The 13114-nt window shown below is 49.0% G+C and overlaps 3 protein-coding genes across 3 annotated transcripts; 1 reads left to right on the top strand and 2 right to left on the bottom strand.

Moving 5' to 3' along the window:
- Positions 1 to 244: 244 nt before the first annotated feature.
- SAPIO_CDS0317 (GMC oxidoreductase) lies at positions 245 to 2369 on the top strand (the record flags this gene model as incomplete). Its single annotated transcript, XM_016783129.1, has 5 exons — positions 245 to 419; positions 486 to 772; positions 833 to 956; positions 1020 to 1472; positions 1540 to 2369. The coding sequence occupies 5 exons, from the start codon at positions 245 to 247 to the stop codon at positions 2367 to 2369; spliced, it is 1869 nt and encodes a 622-aa protein (XP_016646329.1).
- Positions 2370 to 6204: 3835 nt separating this feature from the next.
- Positions 6205 to 6702, bottom strand: SAPIO_CDS0316 (uncharacterized protein; the record flags this gene model as incomplete). Its single annotated transcript, XM_016783128.1, has 3 exons — positions 6205 to 6258; positions 6322 to 6398; positions 6468 to 6702. 3 exons carry the CDS (start codon positions 6700 to 6702, stop codon positions 6205 to 6207), a joined length of 366 nt encoding a protein of 121 aa, XP_016646328.1.
- A 4225-nt stretch (positions 6703 to 10927) lies between these two features.
- Positions 10928 to 12351, bottom strand: SAPIO_CDS0315 (uncharacterized protein; the record flags this gene model as incomplete). The annotated part of the gene is made up of 4 exons (XM_016783127.1): positions 10928 to 11245; positions 11346 to 11585; positions 11762 to 12076; positions 12196 to 12351. 4 exons carry the CDS (start codon positions 12349 to 12351, stop codon positions 10928 to 10930), a joined length of 1029 nt encoding a protein of 342 aa, XP_016646327.1.
- Between the last annotated feature and the right edge of the window lie 763 nt (positions 12352 to 13114).

The raw sequence follows: 13114 nt of genomic DNA, 5'->3' as shown, positions 1-13114 counted from the left end.
TGCAGGGGAAGGTCTGGTAATCAGCCGGTGAGGATATATCGTTTTCATCTAATTCATTAACCTACGACATATATTTGTGGGGTAGTGTCGGTATTTGCATTCAGCCAGCGGTTCGATTCCGGTTTCTTGTCAGCTCTTCGAAAGTGATGCCGATCTTGTATTTCATGTCTTCCAACAACCATTCACCAGAACTCGTCATATTGTCTCTAATTTGTGGTAGACTTGTATCGCCTCTTCTGCCAGGATGCGGTATATTCTCTGGAATGAGTCTATCGTTCTGGCGGCAATCGTCGCCCAAGCGAAAGCTGCCGGTATCCTTCGTGATTTCTCTGAACTCGAAGCCTCTTACGACTACATCGTTGCTGGCGGCGGTCTTAGCGGTCTCGTTGTGGCCAGTCGACTGAGCGAAGATCCAGATAGTATGTAGTAACGTTCACCCACCGTTGATGCAATTGAATTTCATCCGCTGATGACCTACGGATAAGTCACGGTATTGGTTGTTGAGTATGGCGACTTTGACGACTCCCTCAACGCTGCTCTGCCATACTATGCGAAGAACATGCAGTTTTCCAACCTCTTCTATCTCACGTCTGTCCCACAAGTCGGGTTGGCTAATCGAACGGGCGGCTTGGCAGTTGGCGCGACGGTCGGAGGAGGATCAACCGTCAATGGTATGGCATGGGATAGAGGATCGAAGGCCGATTATGACGCCTGGGAAGAACTTGGAAATCCGGGGTGGGGATGGGAGGGTCTTCTGCACTACTTCCGAAAGGTCAGCCCGGCAGCGTATCACCTCTCTTGAATGTCGTTTCGCTTACCATTTGCCTTGTAGTCAAGCACATTAACACTCCCTTCCGAAGAGCTCATATCCGAGTATCATTATGGCCTCAGCGGCGACGGCTTTGGTGATGGGCCGGTTCAGGTAAGCTTGCCAAGTTGGCAATGGCCTGCGACCTGTATGTATAATCTCCACGCTTCCCAGGGCTATGGAAGATGCTAAGGCGCCAACTGATTTGCAGACACCTATATCGACGCTTTCCAGGAAGCTGGGATACAAATTCGAACAGACGGCGGGACCAATGGCGTTAATGTCGGATTCCACTGGAATCCGTCCGACATCGACCCCGTCAATGGCACGAGGTCCTCGTCACGGAAGGCATACTGGGATCCTGCCAGCGACAGACCCAACCTTTCCCTCATCGTCAATACCTTCGCGTCAACTGTTAGCTTCGACGGCAAAACTGCCGATGGGCTCAACATTGTTAGTCGAGAGAGTGACGAGACGGTATTGGTGCTTGCATCCAGCGAGGTCATCCTGGCAGCGGGTGCCGCTCACACACCACAGATTTTGCAGCTAAGCGGGGTAGGACCACGAGATTTGCTGGAAGACTTGGGAATTGATGAGGTCGTCGATTTGCCTGGAGTGGGATCCAACCTCCAAGACCATCTATCGATATCTATGGCGTGGAGATGTAAGTGGACAACAGTCGGGAATCTAGTTAGAAACGCACACACTTATTCATACGTCCTCTGGACAAGTTACAAACGACATGGGACTGAATCCGAGCGCCCTCAACGACCCCGAGTTTCTTGACGAAGCGTTCGACGAATATTGGGCGAACAAGACGGGGCCGATTACCCACACCGGAAAGCATTGTCGTGTCATGCTCTCTCTTCAAAATCTCACAGAAGAGGTTGACGACATCGCCGCAGAGCTTACTAGTGAGGACCCGGCTCTCTATCTCGGGGACACCTACCTCCAAAGAGAGGAGTTGTTAGCCGGCTACGCAGCTCAGCATGCTATTCTCGCCACCATAGTTGGCAAGGACGAGGTGTCCGTCTTCGAACATACCTTCGGCGGCGGTGCTGACATGAGCTTCCATCCTCAAAAACCTTTCTCCCGCGGAACGATTCGTATTAGCAGTACTAATCCGCATCCGGCGAACTCTCCGCCTAGGTTAGACTTTAGAGCGGTCACTCATCCCTTGGATATGAAAATTGCAATTCTGGGCCTGAAATTCGGACGTCGTATCATGGCCGGCAACGCCATGAGCACACTGGGCACTCGGGAGATTGCTCCTGGATCGAATATTACGAGCGACGAGGAGCTGGAGGAGCTTTTCCGCACAAGGCACATCAATCCTAGCAATGCCCATCCGGTCGGTACCACAGCGATGATGCCTCGTGATCTGGGTGGAGTTGTAGACCCTAGGTTGCGAGTGTACGGGGTTGAGCGTCTCCGAATTGTCGATGCTGGTGTCTTTCCACTCTTGCCAACATGTCACACACAAGCCACTACATATGCAGTGGCTGAAAAGGCCGCCGACTTGATCAGGGAGGACAGGCTGGATAGCCAACGACAGTTCTAGACTGATGTGAATGAAGTTTCGCTTTTTGCCTTGATTTAGCTAAGAACAATCTTAAGCTATCAATACTTCGACGGTGGGAGTTTCGCTGAAATTGTCAGGGACAGCTGAACAACCAATTTTTCAATATTGGAGTCTGCCCTCATTCCTCTCTGTCATCCTCTTCACCTAGCCATTTAGTAAACATGTATATATGCAGCAGTTTAGGTTCTAAATGTCAAGCGACGAGGGAAGGCTCCCGACAGCTCGTCATATGTGAAAAAAGGTGTCCTGGTTAAATTTTCCTCGGCTCTTCCACCAGTCGTCGACGAGTCAAACACCAACCGACACAGTCGATGGATCTTTCGTAGCGTTTGCGGCAAGTTGGGGATAGCTTGTTCGGCGCGCCGAAGGGTTCACCGTATTCGAAGCCAAATCTATAAAGCGAAAGATGCTCCAGTGGAGTTCAAGAGAGTGGGACTGGTCGTGAATTGCCCACGTACCTGTCCTTTCTGCCCTATCTTCCGGTCGAATGTTCCATTCACTCTCACATTTCTACCACTCTCCGCCTTTCATAGGGGCTGGTGCTAAGCTCCTGGAGGTTTCGAACGAAAACTTCCAGCTGTTGGATCGCATGACGTCTCGGGGCTCCTCGCACATCCACGCACTCCCAGGCTGCAGGGTGGCGTGTCACATATTTCCCCACCTCGTCCCTCGGGGTAGTCACTTCATTCTTTATGGAGCTGGGATCATTGCCGAAACCGGTATGGGTTTTTCGCCAGAAATTTCCTCGGGATCCTTGCCATTTTCAGACCCTTCCGGATTAAAAGCGACCGGTGGGACGGCCCGAGAACAATCAACTAGGTTCCTCCATTGGGGAGCCTTTTGAGAAGGTCTACGGAGCTGGCGTTCAGCCGAATGTTATGTCGTAGGAAGAGAGGAGCAGCGTCGACGATGGTTCGAAGGAGACGGAGTCCGCCTCGAGAGCTTTGGATTTGGATTACCTGATTCAAGAAAGACTCGAAGCATCGGGAAGTGCTGCCCTTTTATGTCTATATGCAAAGGGCCCCGAATATGCTCTCGACTGATCCTCTAGTGGTGGACTTACTCGATGAACTGCAGCCCTCACCTGATGAGTTGCTACACCTGTTGAAAACAAGTCCTGAATAAGTGGACTTCCAGGGGAAGATCAGCGGTATTCTGCCGGGTTTACTTCATAGACGAAGGTCTTGAGAAAGACGCTGGTATTTGGCACTCGTGCGGGTGATTGGACACTATAATCAACGATCATCGCCTCCATCATGTACTTGGAACACAGAAAACGAGAGCGCGGCCCGAAAGATCAGGCGATACATCTGACTTTATGTTGAGAAAGCCAGAAACTGCACTAGCTGCCCCCTCATACGAGAGATTTCTCCTCGACTACGTCCCCGCCCTACCCGCCTTTCACACAAGCGACCCCTCACATTCTTAACCTCTTCAGAATGGCCAAAGGGCGATTACACATAGATCACCTTACCTAACTCGCGTGGTCCCTATCATCTATTGGAATCGTTGCAGCCATTCCCGGACTCACAGAAAACGCTTGGGAGACGAAAATTACCGGTACTGATCACATACAGACCGGACTACGTGCCAGTTCTACGTCCTCAAGCAAGCACAATGTGAGGAAAGTAGAGCGGGAGAGGGAGGGAAGGAGGTGGGAGACAGAGAGACAGAGAGACAGCAAGGGAGGCAACCTTAACAGGCTGTAAGACCTTGATACTCCGTAATGCCAAAAACGCAGGGTCTTATTCTCCTACAAGGTTACAAGAAAAGAGTTTTCCTCTGAAGTCATCCCTGCCTCCGAATGTTTCTGTGATCCCGGGGAATTAACAATGCCCATTATCCATATCTGTCCCACTTCCAGCCCTCGCAACGTCAGTTTCTCTCTTCCAAAGGTTCCAACCTGATTACCACATCCTATCGGCTCTACACTTCTGCCGACTATGCCTGTAGGTGTGTGCGCCAAGATGCAGATCCATACCTATGTCTCCCGTACCCCGTTTCGCGAATGACACCAAGGTCAACCACCATGAGGTCCATTCCAGAGCTTCACCTTGCGCCTCACCGGCCCAACCCGCCCCCGCTTTGGGCGCCATTTGAAAAAGCCATGCCTTTTCCTCCTAGACCAGCACCTGTTCGCGGGTTGGTGAGGAGACGAGAGTGCAAGCGAGCTAATCAGGACCGCCGCAGGTGTCCGCACTTTGACTATAAGTTGGACCCCCTACTTTCGGCCACCCCCCCCTTTCGGCCACCCCACTTCCCACCAAAAACAGCAAAAAGTTACAGTTTTTTAAGGCCTATATCTCCACCAATTCTTTAAATACAATAATAAAATTTTGTATATAGCTTATTTCTTATAAGGCTATTGCAGAAAAAAATTCAAATATGAAATTCAGTAAAAGGGTAGTGTGTGGTAGGTAGTTAAACTGTAGATTGTAAAAGCCCATACAAATTGTATATAAACATAAAACTTAAATAACTTTATAATAAATGGATTATAGATAATATAACTTATAATATAGTATTATAATATAAGTAAGATTATATAGTAGAAAGAACTAAGCTATAGTATTTTTTTAATATTTAGTTCTAGGGGGTAATTTTTTTCCCTAGTAAATTTTATATAGGGAAAAGTAGTTACTATAATACTCTAGCTTAAAAATACTTATAAAATAAAGAATAGTACTTTTTAAAAGACAATTTTTTATAGAATTAATTATATATTTTTTGATTATATAATATCTCTTATTACTGTAATTATATTAGTTTTAATTTATATATAATTTATATAGGCGTACTTTAACTATCTACTACATACTACCCTTTTGCTAAATTTCAAGTTTATATTTTTTTCCTAGCTAGTAACTATGAAAAGAAGCTATATATAAAATTTTATTATTATATATACAGGATTGGTGGAGATATAGACCCCTGCAAATCGCTATTTTGTATGGGAAAAGGGTGGCCGAAAGGGGGGGGTGGCCGAAAGTAGGGGGTCCAACTTATTCCAAATATCAGTTGATCAACAGGATTCCTGGTGTCAGCTTCGATGTAAGTAAGCCACTGTATGTAAAGTATCGGCCCGAGGTAGGAAAGGAATTTTTTTTTCCTCATTCAACGAAGATGCAGAGATCTACATTGGAAGGATGACAGGCTAATGTCGCTAACGCGTGTCGATGGAGAGAGGGTGGAGATTCCGCCGCAACTTGGTGCTGCCGTAGGATTCGCGGATGGACACCTTTTTGACCCGGCACTTCCTTGAGCCAACGCCGTGTCCTTCCGACGACGTTGCGCGACTGTTTCTCCATCACATCTGGTGACACGTAGGAAGCGTGTATTGTTAATGCATAATGAGAAATCGAAAGCCATGTTTCTCCGACAAGGGGGCGTCAGCCAGCAGACTTGGAGTAGTTGGTATTGTTTACGTGACTCCGTTTTGGCAGGCATATGCGCAATGAAACGATACAATACGGATAGGAGGCAGCAATTTAGAACCGCGCACAATAAGCGGCCAGCAGAGCAGAGCTGGAGATGATGAAAACTGGTGTATCTGTCGAACCGGCCACTGGGCAACGCTGGGTGAATCATGGCTGCTTCCAAGAGCAGACAGTCTCCCAGGGAAATGCTGAAACATATCAAGGACCGATACTCGACTAAAACATGACATTGACGGTTTCTCTAAGATGGAAAGAGACGATGGGATCGTTCAAGTATCGTGTAATATTAGATCATATTATTGACAAAGGACTCTTGCTATCTAAACTCGCATCTCCAGAAGGGTAAAGGTGTAAATTGATTAGACAAGGCCAATAATTTAGAGGAGGCTGCCGAGGGCAACGCAGGGGAGGGCAACGTTGACAAGACCAGCCTGTTTGCAGAGTTGAATTGTTAGAAGACTGTCTTCGGGGAAGGGAGAAGTTGCTGAGCATACCTGGTTGGTCTCACCGCCGTGGCAGCAGACGACGTTTTGCTTGCAGTGGCTGTTGAGGATGTCACCAACGCCAATGACTGTGGGGTTATTCCTTGTCAGTAACTGTGCGCTGCGGGAAAGGAGCGGGGAATGTGGGGTTGGCTTACGGCCGGAGGCAGAGAGGCTGGAGCATCCGTTGAAGATGCCGAGGCCGGAGACAAGGCCGGAAAGGAGACCGAGACCACCGAAGGCCTGCTCGTTGTTGCAGCAGCTCAGGGTGAGGTCATTGCCGCAGACGTTCTGGGCCTCCTCAATGGTGATGTCCTTGGAGGTACCCTTTCCAGGGGCAGCAACGGCCAAGGCGGCGATGGCAAGGGTGGAGATGATCTGGGAGAACTGCATTTTGAATGAGTGTGTTGGGTTTGTTGGAAAGATTAAAGTACTTAAAGAATGTACGGCCGTTGCTGGAAGGTGATTGAAGCTGGAGAGTTGAGTGTGAGTTGGATGATGATGAGGATGAGAAGAAGAAGGGATGAAACGGGAGAAGAGCTTGAGATTATATAGTTTATTTTCCGCTGCAAATCTCGATCTTCGGATAGGAAACCTCCTTGCTTCCGTCATGATATCCGTAAATTTACTCTACGTTGCGGAGGATCCATACTCATGCCGATCATTTACTCGAAGAAGGCAGCAACCAGTGGACCTTCCGCTGCGTCCGCGAATATGGACGGCAGTCATGTAATGATGATCATCACCATCTGACTTGGTAAGGCCGAGAGAAGAGGGTCCCGCTCCAGTCAACAAGGCGAAAAGAAAAAGCTAAGGCCAAATCAGATGACCACAGGAGATTGGTATGCTCTACTGAGGGAGACAGTCTAGCACGCCCATTCAATGTGTTCGTGTTGGGCGGACGAAGGTCGCCGTTGGGAAGTCATGCGGTTGTTGGCCGGCCTGAAACCAATCTCGACTGGGCCCATCGTTGGCTCTCGCAGCGCCACCTCGTTGGCAGTTTCTGCTTAGAATGGACAAACAACAAACGGTTAGCCGTGCCAAGCCCTCTAGCAGGTCGCAGCTGGCCAACTCACCCCATCTCGGCCAGCACGATGCAGGGGTGTGCGGATATTTTTTTCGAGAAAAATACGAGGTAGTATGCGGAAGGCCCAGGCCAGCCGCACTAGCCTCCGCTAGGGCTGGCTAAGATTCCTGATCGCTTTCCAGAAAGGGACACAGATCTACATTCCTCCCAAGGGAAAAGTCGGGGAGCTGGCATGAGGCTATAATTATCCTCACCTGATCGGCGATATTGGCCACGAATTCCACAATGTCCTGCCGCGCTAGGACGTGGAAGGAATTAATAATCGACACTTACTTCGCGGTCTTCGTATACGTCTGTTTGTGTCGATGATCATCGCGCCTGGTAAGGGGGGGATCGACAAACGAATGAAGGGATTCACATACCTTATTCTGATTTCTGAACATCTTTCCCATATCCGAGGTAATTCGGGTAGCCCTGCTTCGGATCCTCCCCATAGGGCTCCCCGCATAGAAGATGATCTACACGGTGGCTGTCACTAGCAGCTAGTGGCAGGGGTCACTGCTACGTTGTCCTTCGCCTTGTCGTGGATTGTCGTGTCAGCTCCTAACGAAGACAGATTTCACAGCAGAAGTCTGGATTCGAGCCGATGCTTCATTGGTGCACAACCCTAGCTGGCATTGGCCCCTAGCCGGCATTGGTCAACGTCGGAGCTAAAAACGATGATCGACATCTGGGCCATGCGAGAAGTGGCGGGACTCTACATGCCAAGAGACCTGAAGCAATCTAAATCCTGGTCTTGTTCTTATTGGACGGTGGCAGCCGTTTCTTGTTCACCTAACGTCTCCCGACCCCTTAAAATTGTCGCACCTGGGTTCTGCAGTAGTGCCAACAATGGCCCAACCACCTGTAGAGTAATCCCCCCAGAACCGACCTAAGGATTATTATAGACGCTGCGGTCATACGACATCTCGAGTTCAATTCCAAATTGCTTTTTCCACACCAAGACGCGGCCTTTCAACGACAACCACTGCGGTCGATGTTAGTAATCGGCCCGGAGGATTCGGACCCCAGGACGTGATGGATTTTGTATGGCTCTCAGCCCCGTCCATCCTCCATAGTCCAGCCGCACGGAAAACAGGCATCACACTGCGCATCAAGCTCGATCCTGATCAATGTAATCCAGTGATAGGATGGAGGCTGATGATGTAGCAAACAGCGCAAACATCCACCACTTGTGCCCCACGCAAGTGACTGGTGATCGTGGTTTCATCGTTCGGTTTGTGGGGCACGGGTACCTTGCAGTCAAGGCTCATTTGCCGACGGCTCCTGGAAGAGGAGCAGATCGGGAAAGGATCCAACTCCCCGTCCAATAGCCGTGGAGAGGTGAAAAATCTTCAGTGAGCGGCATGTCAGAGACGATGTCACGCCACGTCCAGATGACGGAAGGAGCAAGAAGTTGAACTCATGGGCCTATGATGGAAAGGACTCGGAATCATCAACTCCATAATGGGTTCCGCGCTATTTCTCCCGTCTCCTTTGTTGGCATGTCTGATTCAGGACTTTCGCCCTGCTACCTCGCACTTAGTGTTGGTACGACCTTCCTCCATCGAGAGACAAGCCCTCTTAGCATGACAATTTATATATAAGACCAAGGACTCCCCGCTGCTTTGACGCCCCTTTTGGGCGTCAGGGAAATTCAACAAGCCGCTATACTTTGTTGTCCGCTGGCGTAACATGGGAACAGATGATCCTAACCGGCCGCACTTCGAAGTACGTGCGACGTTCACCATCCTTCCAACATTGCGTCCTCGAAAATGAATTCTCAATGCAACTTGTCTCCACCTTCGAGCCTTCCATATTGCTTAACGGCGGGATGGCGCCTTTGCTTGATCCTGCACTTGATTTTTTTAATACGCCTTCGTTCTTTCTGCCTTCACTGTTTCTTCCGCTTGCGCTGGGAAGTACAGAAAGTGCCGAAGCCATAAAGATTCCATGCGGGCAATAAATGGCGAACGGGGCTGGCATCCCAATGTCACGCATCAATGTGTTACACTCGGACTGAAAGGACTTATCACAGCTGCACTCTCCCATTCCTATCACACTTCAAGTAAATATCGGACGAGGGCAAAGCACCGTGCCGTGTAGCGACGTCCCCATCTTTTGCGACTTGGATCGCTTCGTGGCCTCGAGGCCACCATCGTTGGGTCTACTATGTTGATGTAAAGTGATATGTCAGTCCTACACTCCATCTCCGTAGGCTGTATGCGGGCTGTCCGTCATGCCCGGGGATTGTTTCTCGGGTACTGTACTAGACCAAGATCATATTGAGACGAATGACTGAAACATCGACGAAACAACCGCTTGGCGACCTATGATCAAATACCAAAATCCACTGGCAGCCGCTGCAAATTCCTGAAAGAACTGACAGGCATCGGATTCGTTGATCAATGGGGGATAACCCCGGAGGGACACAACGGGGGTTCATAATGCAATGGGGACTGAAACAAGTTCGCAAGGCGGCCCTGTACGAAGCACACTTCACCGAAAAGGACGGAGAATATGTCGGGACCTCGTTTTCTGTAATCAGGGCCAGTACTCCGTTAGGGAGGATTGAAAAGACTTAACTCAATGAGGATTAGAAATTAAATGACGTGTTTTTTTTTTTTGCTGGTGATTGATGAACTGTATAACGAATGAATAAAGAAGAAAAGTAAACAAGAAAAGTAGACTTCCGCGTTGTGGACATGGAATTACGTTCTTCCACGTCAATACAAATACCAAATCTATGTCTTACCTTTCTGTTGCCAGATCTACCTGCCCGTTTGTAATGAGCTTCTCTATCCATATCATGAAGATGGCAGTCAAGACTCTCCAAGGTCAGGTTTTTGTTGTATGCATTCCTCGTCAATAAACTAAGAGTGTAGCAGGCAATATTGAGTATGAAACCTTCGTAAACCCCAGTAGTAGGGCGTTCAGCTATGTCGATGCACCCTGACGATGAGGAATATATCGCCAGGATTTATCAGTAATTGCAGAAATTGACTCTGTGACCGAGTGGTGTCGTGTCTCAGGCTGAGAGCATCATGGAAGCTTCAAGGATACGGTCCCAACTCTGCGCCTCACAACTCAGTCTAACTTGATGAAGCATCATTAAGCAGGATTAGGAGAGCATGAACAAGACATAAGTCATCTTGTATCTTGTCACAGAAATTAGCAACTACACTAAACTAAAGAGCCACCCATCCCTAACCTTAACCTTAATTTGACCCGTCTACCCGCCCCAAGTTCATATTATCCTCTGCGCCAACCATCCGGTGTCTTCGGTGTGACTTACTTAACCCTAGGGCTACTAGAACTGAGAAAGATAGCGAGAGAGAAAGTAAAAGTTGCGGATACTGGTGTCGATTCATTCAGGCGTGCTCTCTGATATATTGGTCCCTTCCGCAGTAGATTTCAAAATAGACAGAACTTGTAAGATACATAACGTGTCCCATGGGGAACTTCTACAACCAAAAAGGAGAAAAAAAAAAAATAAAAAAAAAGAAAAAAAAAAACCAACCCTGTCATTTTCATACTGATAACTCATGCGCCTTATTTCTCTTCTACCTCCTTGGGCGCCTCGATGGGAACAGTCTTATACGCTCCGGTCATACTCAGTCCTGCTTCGCCAACCTCCAAATTGTTCGAGTCCCGGTCTTGCTCAGAGTCACCCTCGATAGACTCCTTAGACTTCATAAACGGCCAGTGCCCGCGAATATCCTTGTACCCCAGAAGCAAGAATGTCACAATCACTGCCAACCAATAGAGGTTGTATGTGAGGATAGTGCTGATAGTGGCAGAGTTCGTCCATCCGAGGATACCATTAAATATGCCCCAGCCACCGCCACCGTTAAATTCAGGGTTACAACACTTTGAAGACGGTCAGCTCGGGACACAAGGTTGAGGAAGGGTTCCCGGGGAAAGGGGACTGGACTTGGGGGAGGGGAGAGTAGGGTCAGGTTACACGTACATTGACATGCCAGACGCTCCTGTGGAGATCGTAGGAGCCCGGCCCAGCTCCAAGCTCTGCAGCATCGCCGCCACCAATGAGAGTATTCCAGTGTTGCGCTTCAAAATACCAAACCGCGCGAGCCATGAGGCCTGCCGCTACCAAGTAGAGCAAGCATGTGGACCCAATGAGGAAGATTTGCAGTGACGTCAGGGAGCCTCCCCTTTGAAATTCGTCAGAAAACCCCGGGATACCGAGAGGCTCAAGAACAAAAAGGTAGGATGAGAAAGGGGGTTCAAGGAAACCTACTTGTACACAACCCAACCGATGAAGGCGCCAGCGATCAAACCTATGACTACGGGAAGAGGTATTGATGTAGCCGGCGCTGAGAATGAAACGCCGGAGACGAATACAACCCCCTCAATACCCTCCCTTACAACAGTGATGAACGACAGGATGAATAGCGAGTACTTGGCAGTGAAGCGCTTAAACCTGTTAACGCCGGTGGTGGTATTCACAGGGCCCTCCAAGGCCTTGGCCAGCTTCACGCGCCACTTTTCTTGCATCTTGCCAATCCGCAGGAGCGCAACTCCCATGACGGTGATGATGACACCGGCAATGAGGTAGAAAACTCCTCCATAGATGTTTTCAGCGGACTGCCACACATTTTTACCGAGTCGATAGAAGGTGCCAATGACAGCGCCTCCGATAATTAGGCAGACCAAAAAGCCAAGCAGAGCGCCAATCCAAACCTGTAAGGACACAGGCGTGTTGAGTTAGCTTCTGCCGCAAGAGATGATCCCAGACCACTGTCCGTCGTCTGTTCTCGCGAATTGATTCTTCAATGGAAGTCAGGGCAGGGCACTCTTACTTGCTTCACCATTGACTTGTAAACCGCTCTATCCCCATTAGGTCCACAAAGCGTCTGTTTGAGGAACGCAAGCAGGACAGATACCACGATGCCCGCTTCGATGGTCTCTCGGAGGACAATGAGGAATACGGGAACTGAAAAGACTTGAGGCGCCATTTTTGTCTTTCTTTCTTTTCCCCCTGCAGCAAGATGCGCACGACAAGTGAAAAATGGCCCCGTCTTGCGGGAGGGGAATCGCAATGGTGGACGGTGATACCGGGAGGGAAGGAAAAAAATTGAATGCCGTAATATATGGTGGCACGGGGTGGGTGGTCGTCGAGCTTCGTTATCTGATCTTTATTATCTGATCCGAGGCCTGCAAAAATCTCTTTTAGGGAGCGATATCGCTCAAATCTGGGTGGGTGGTTCCCTGTCCTCTCATCCGAGACAAACTTTCACGCTTGTTGACGTGAACGGAAACAAGACCGCCCCGCAATAAACAAGTTCGTACTCTGCTCTTTGGATAACGCAAATTGATACCCGTTTCGTTTAGCCATACATGTATCCCTACCAGTGCCCCACGACCATGATGCAGGGTGCGTGCCGAATACCCGTGTGACTGCCCATTGATAGGAGGAGTGGGCTGATCTACTCGAGACAAGCTCAGGGCTCAACCTTATCCCCGCTCGACACCTTCTCCCAAAGCCTGCCAAGGGCGGGAAGAGCTACGAGGTTCCAGACTTCTGGTTCTTCACTACTTCGTATCCGATCAGGCAATACTGAGAGGTTCTTGATTATCATCACTGATTATCAGGCGAATGGTGGATGAGATCGATAAGATTAGTGCCATGTTTGCCGCCATGTTATTTAGACTCAATTGCAGTTATTTCTGCTTTTCTTTTGGAAAGGATGTTTCTCGTCCATTGCTGCTGTTTCAATT

Source organism: Scedosporium apiospermum, assembly GCF_000732125.1.
Source record: "Scedosporium apiospermum strain IHEM 14462 chromosome Unknown SEQ_SAPIO_0022, whole genome shotgun sequence".
Taxonomy (NCBI): Eukaryota; Fungi; Ascomycota; class Sordariomycetes; order Microascales; family Microascaceae; genus Scedosporium; species Scedosporium apiospermum.
This window is presented reverse-complemented; position numbering and strand designations above follow the sequence as displayed.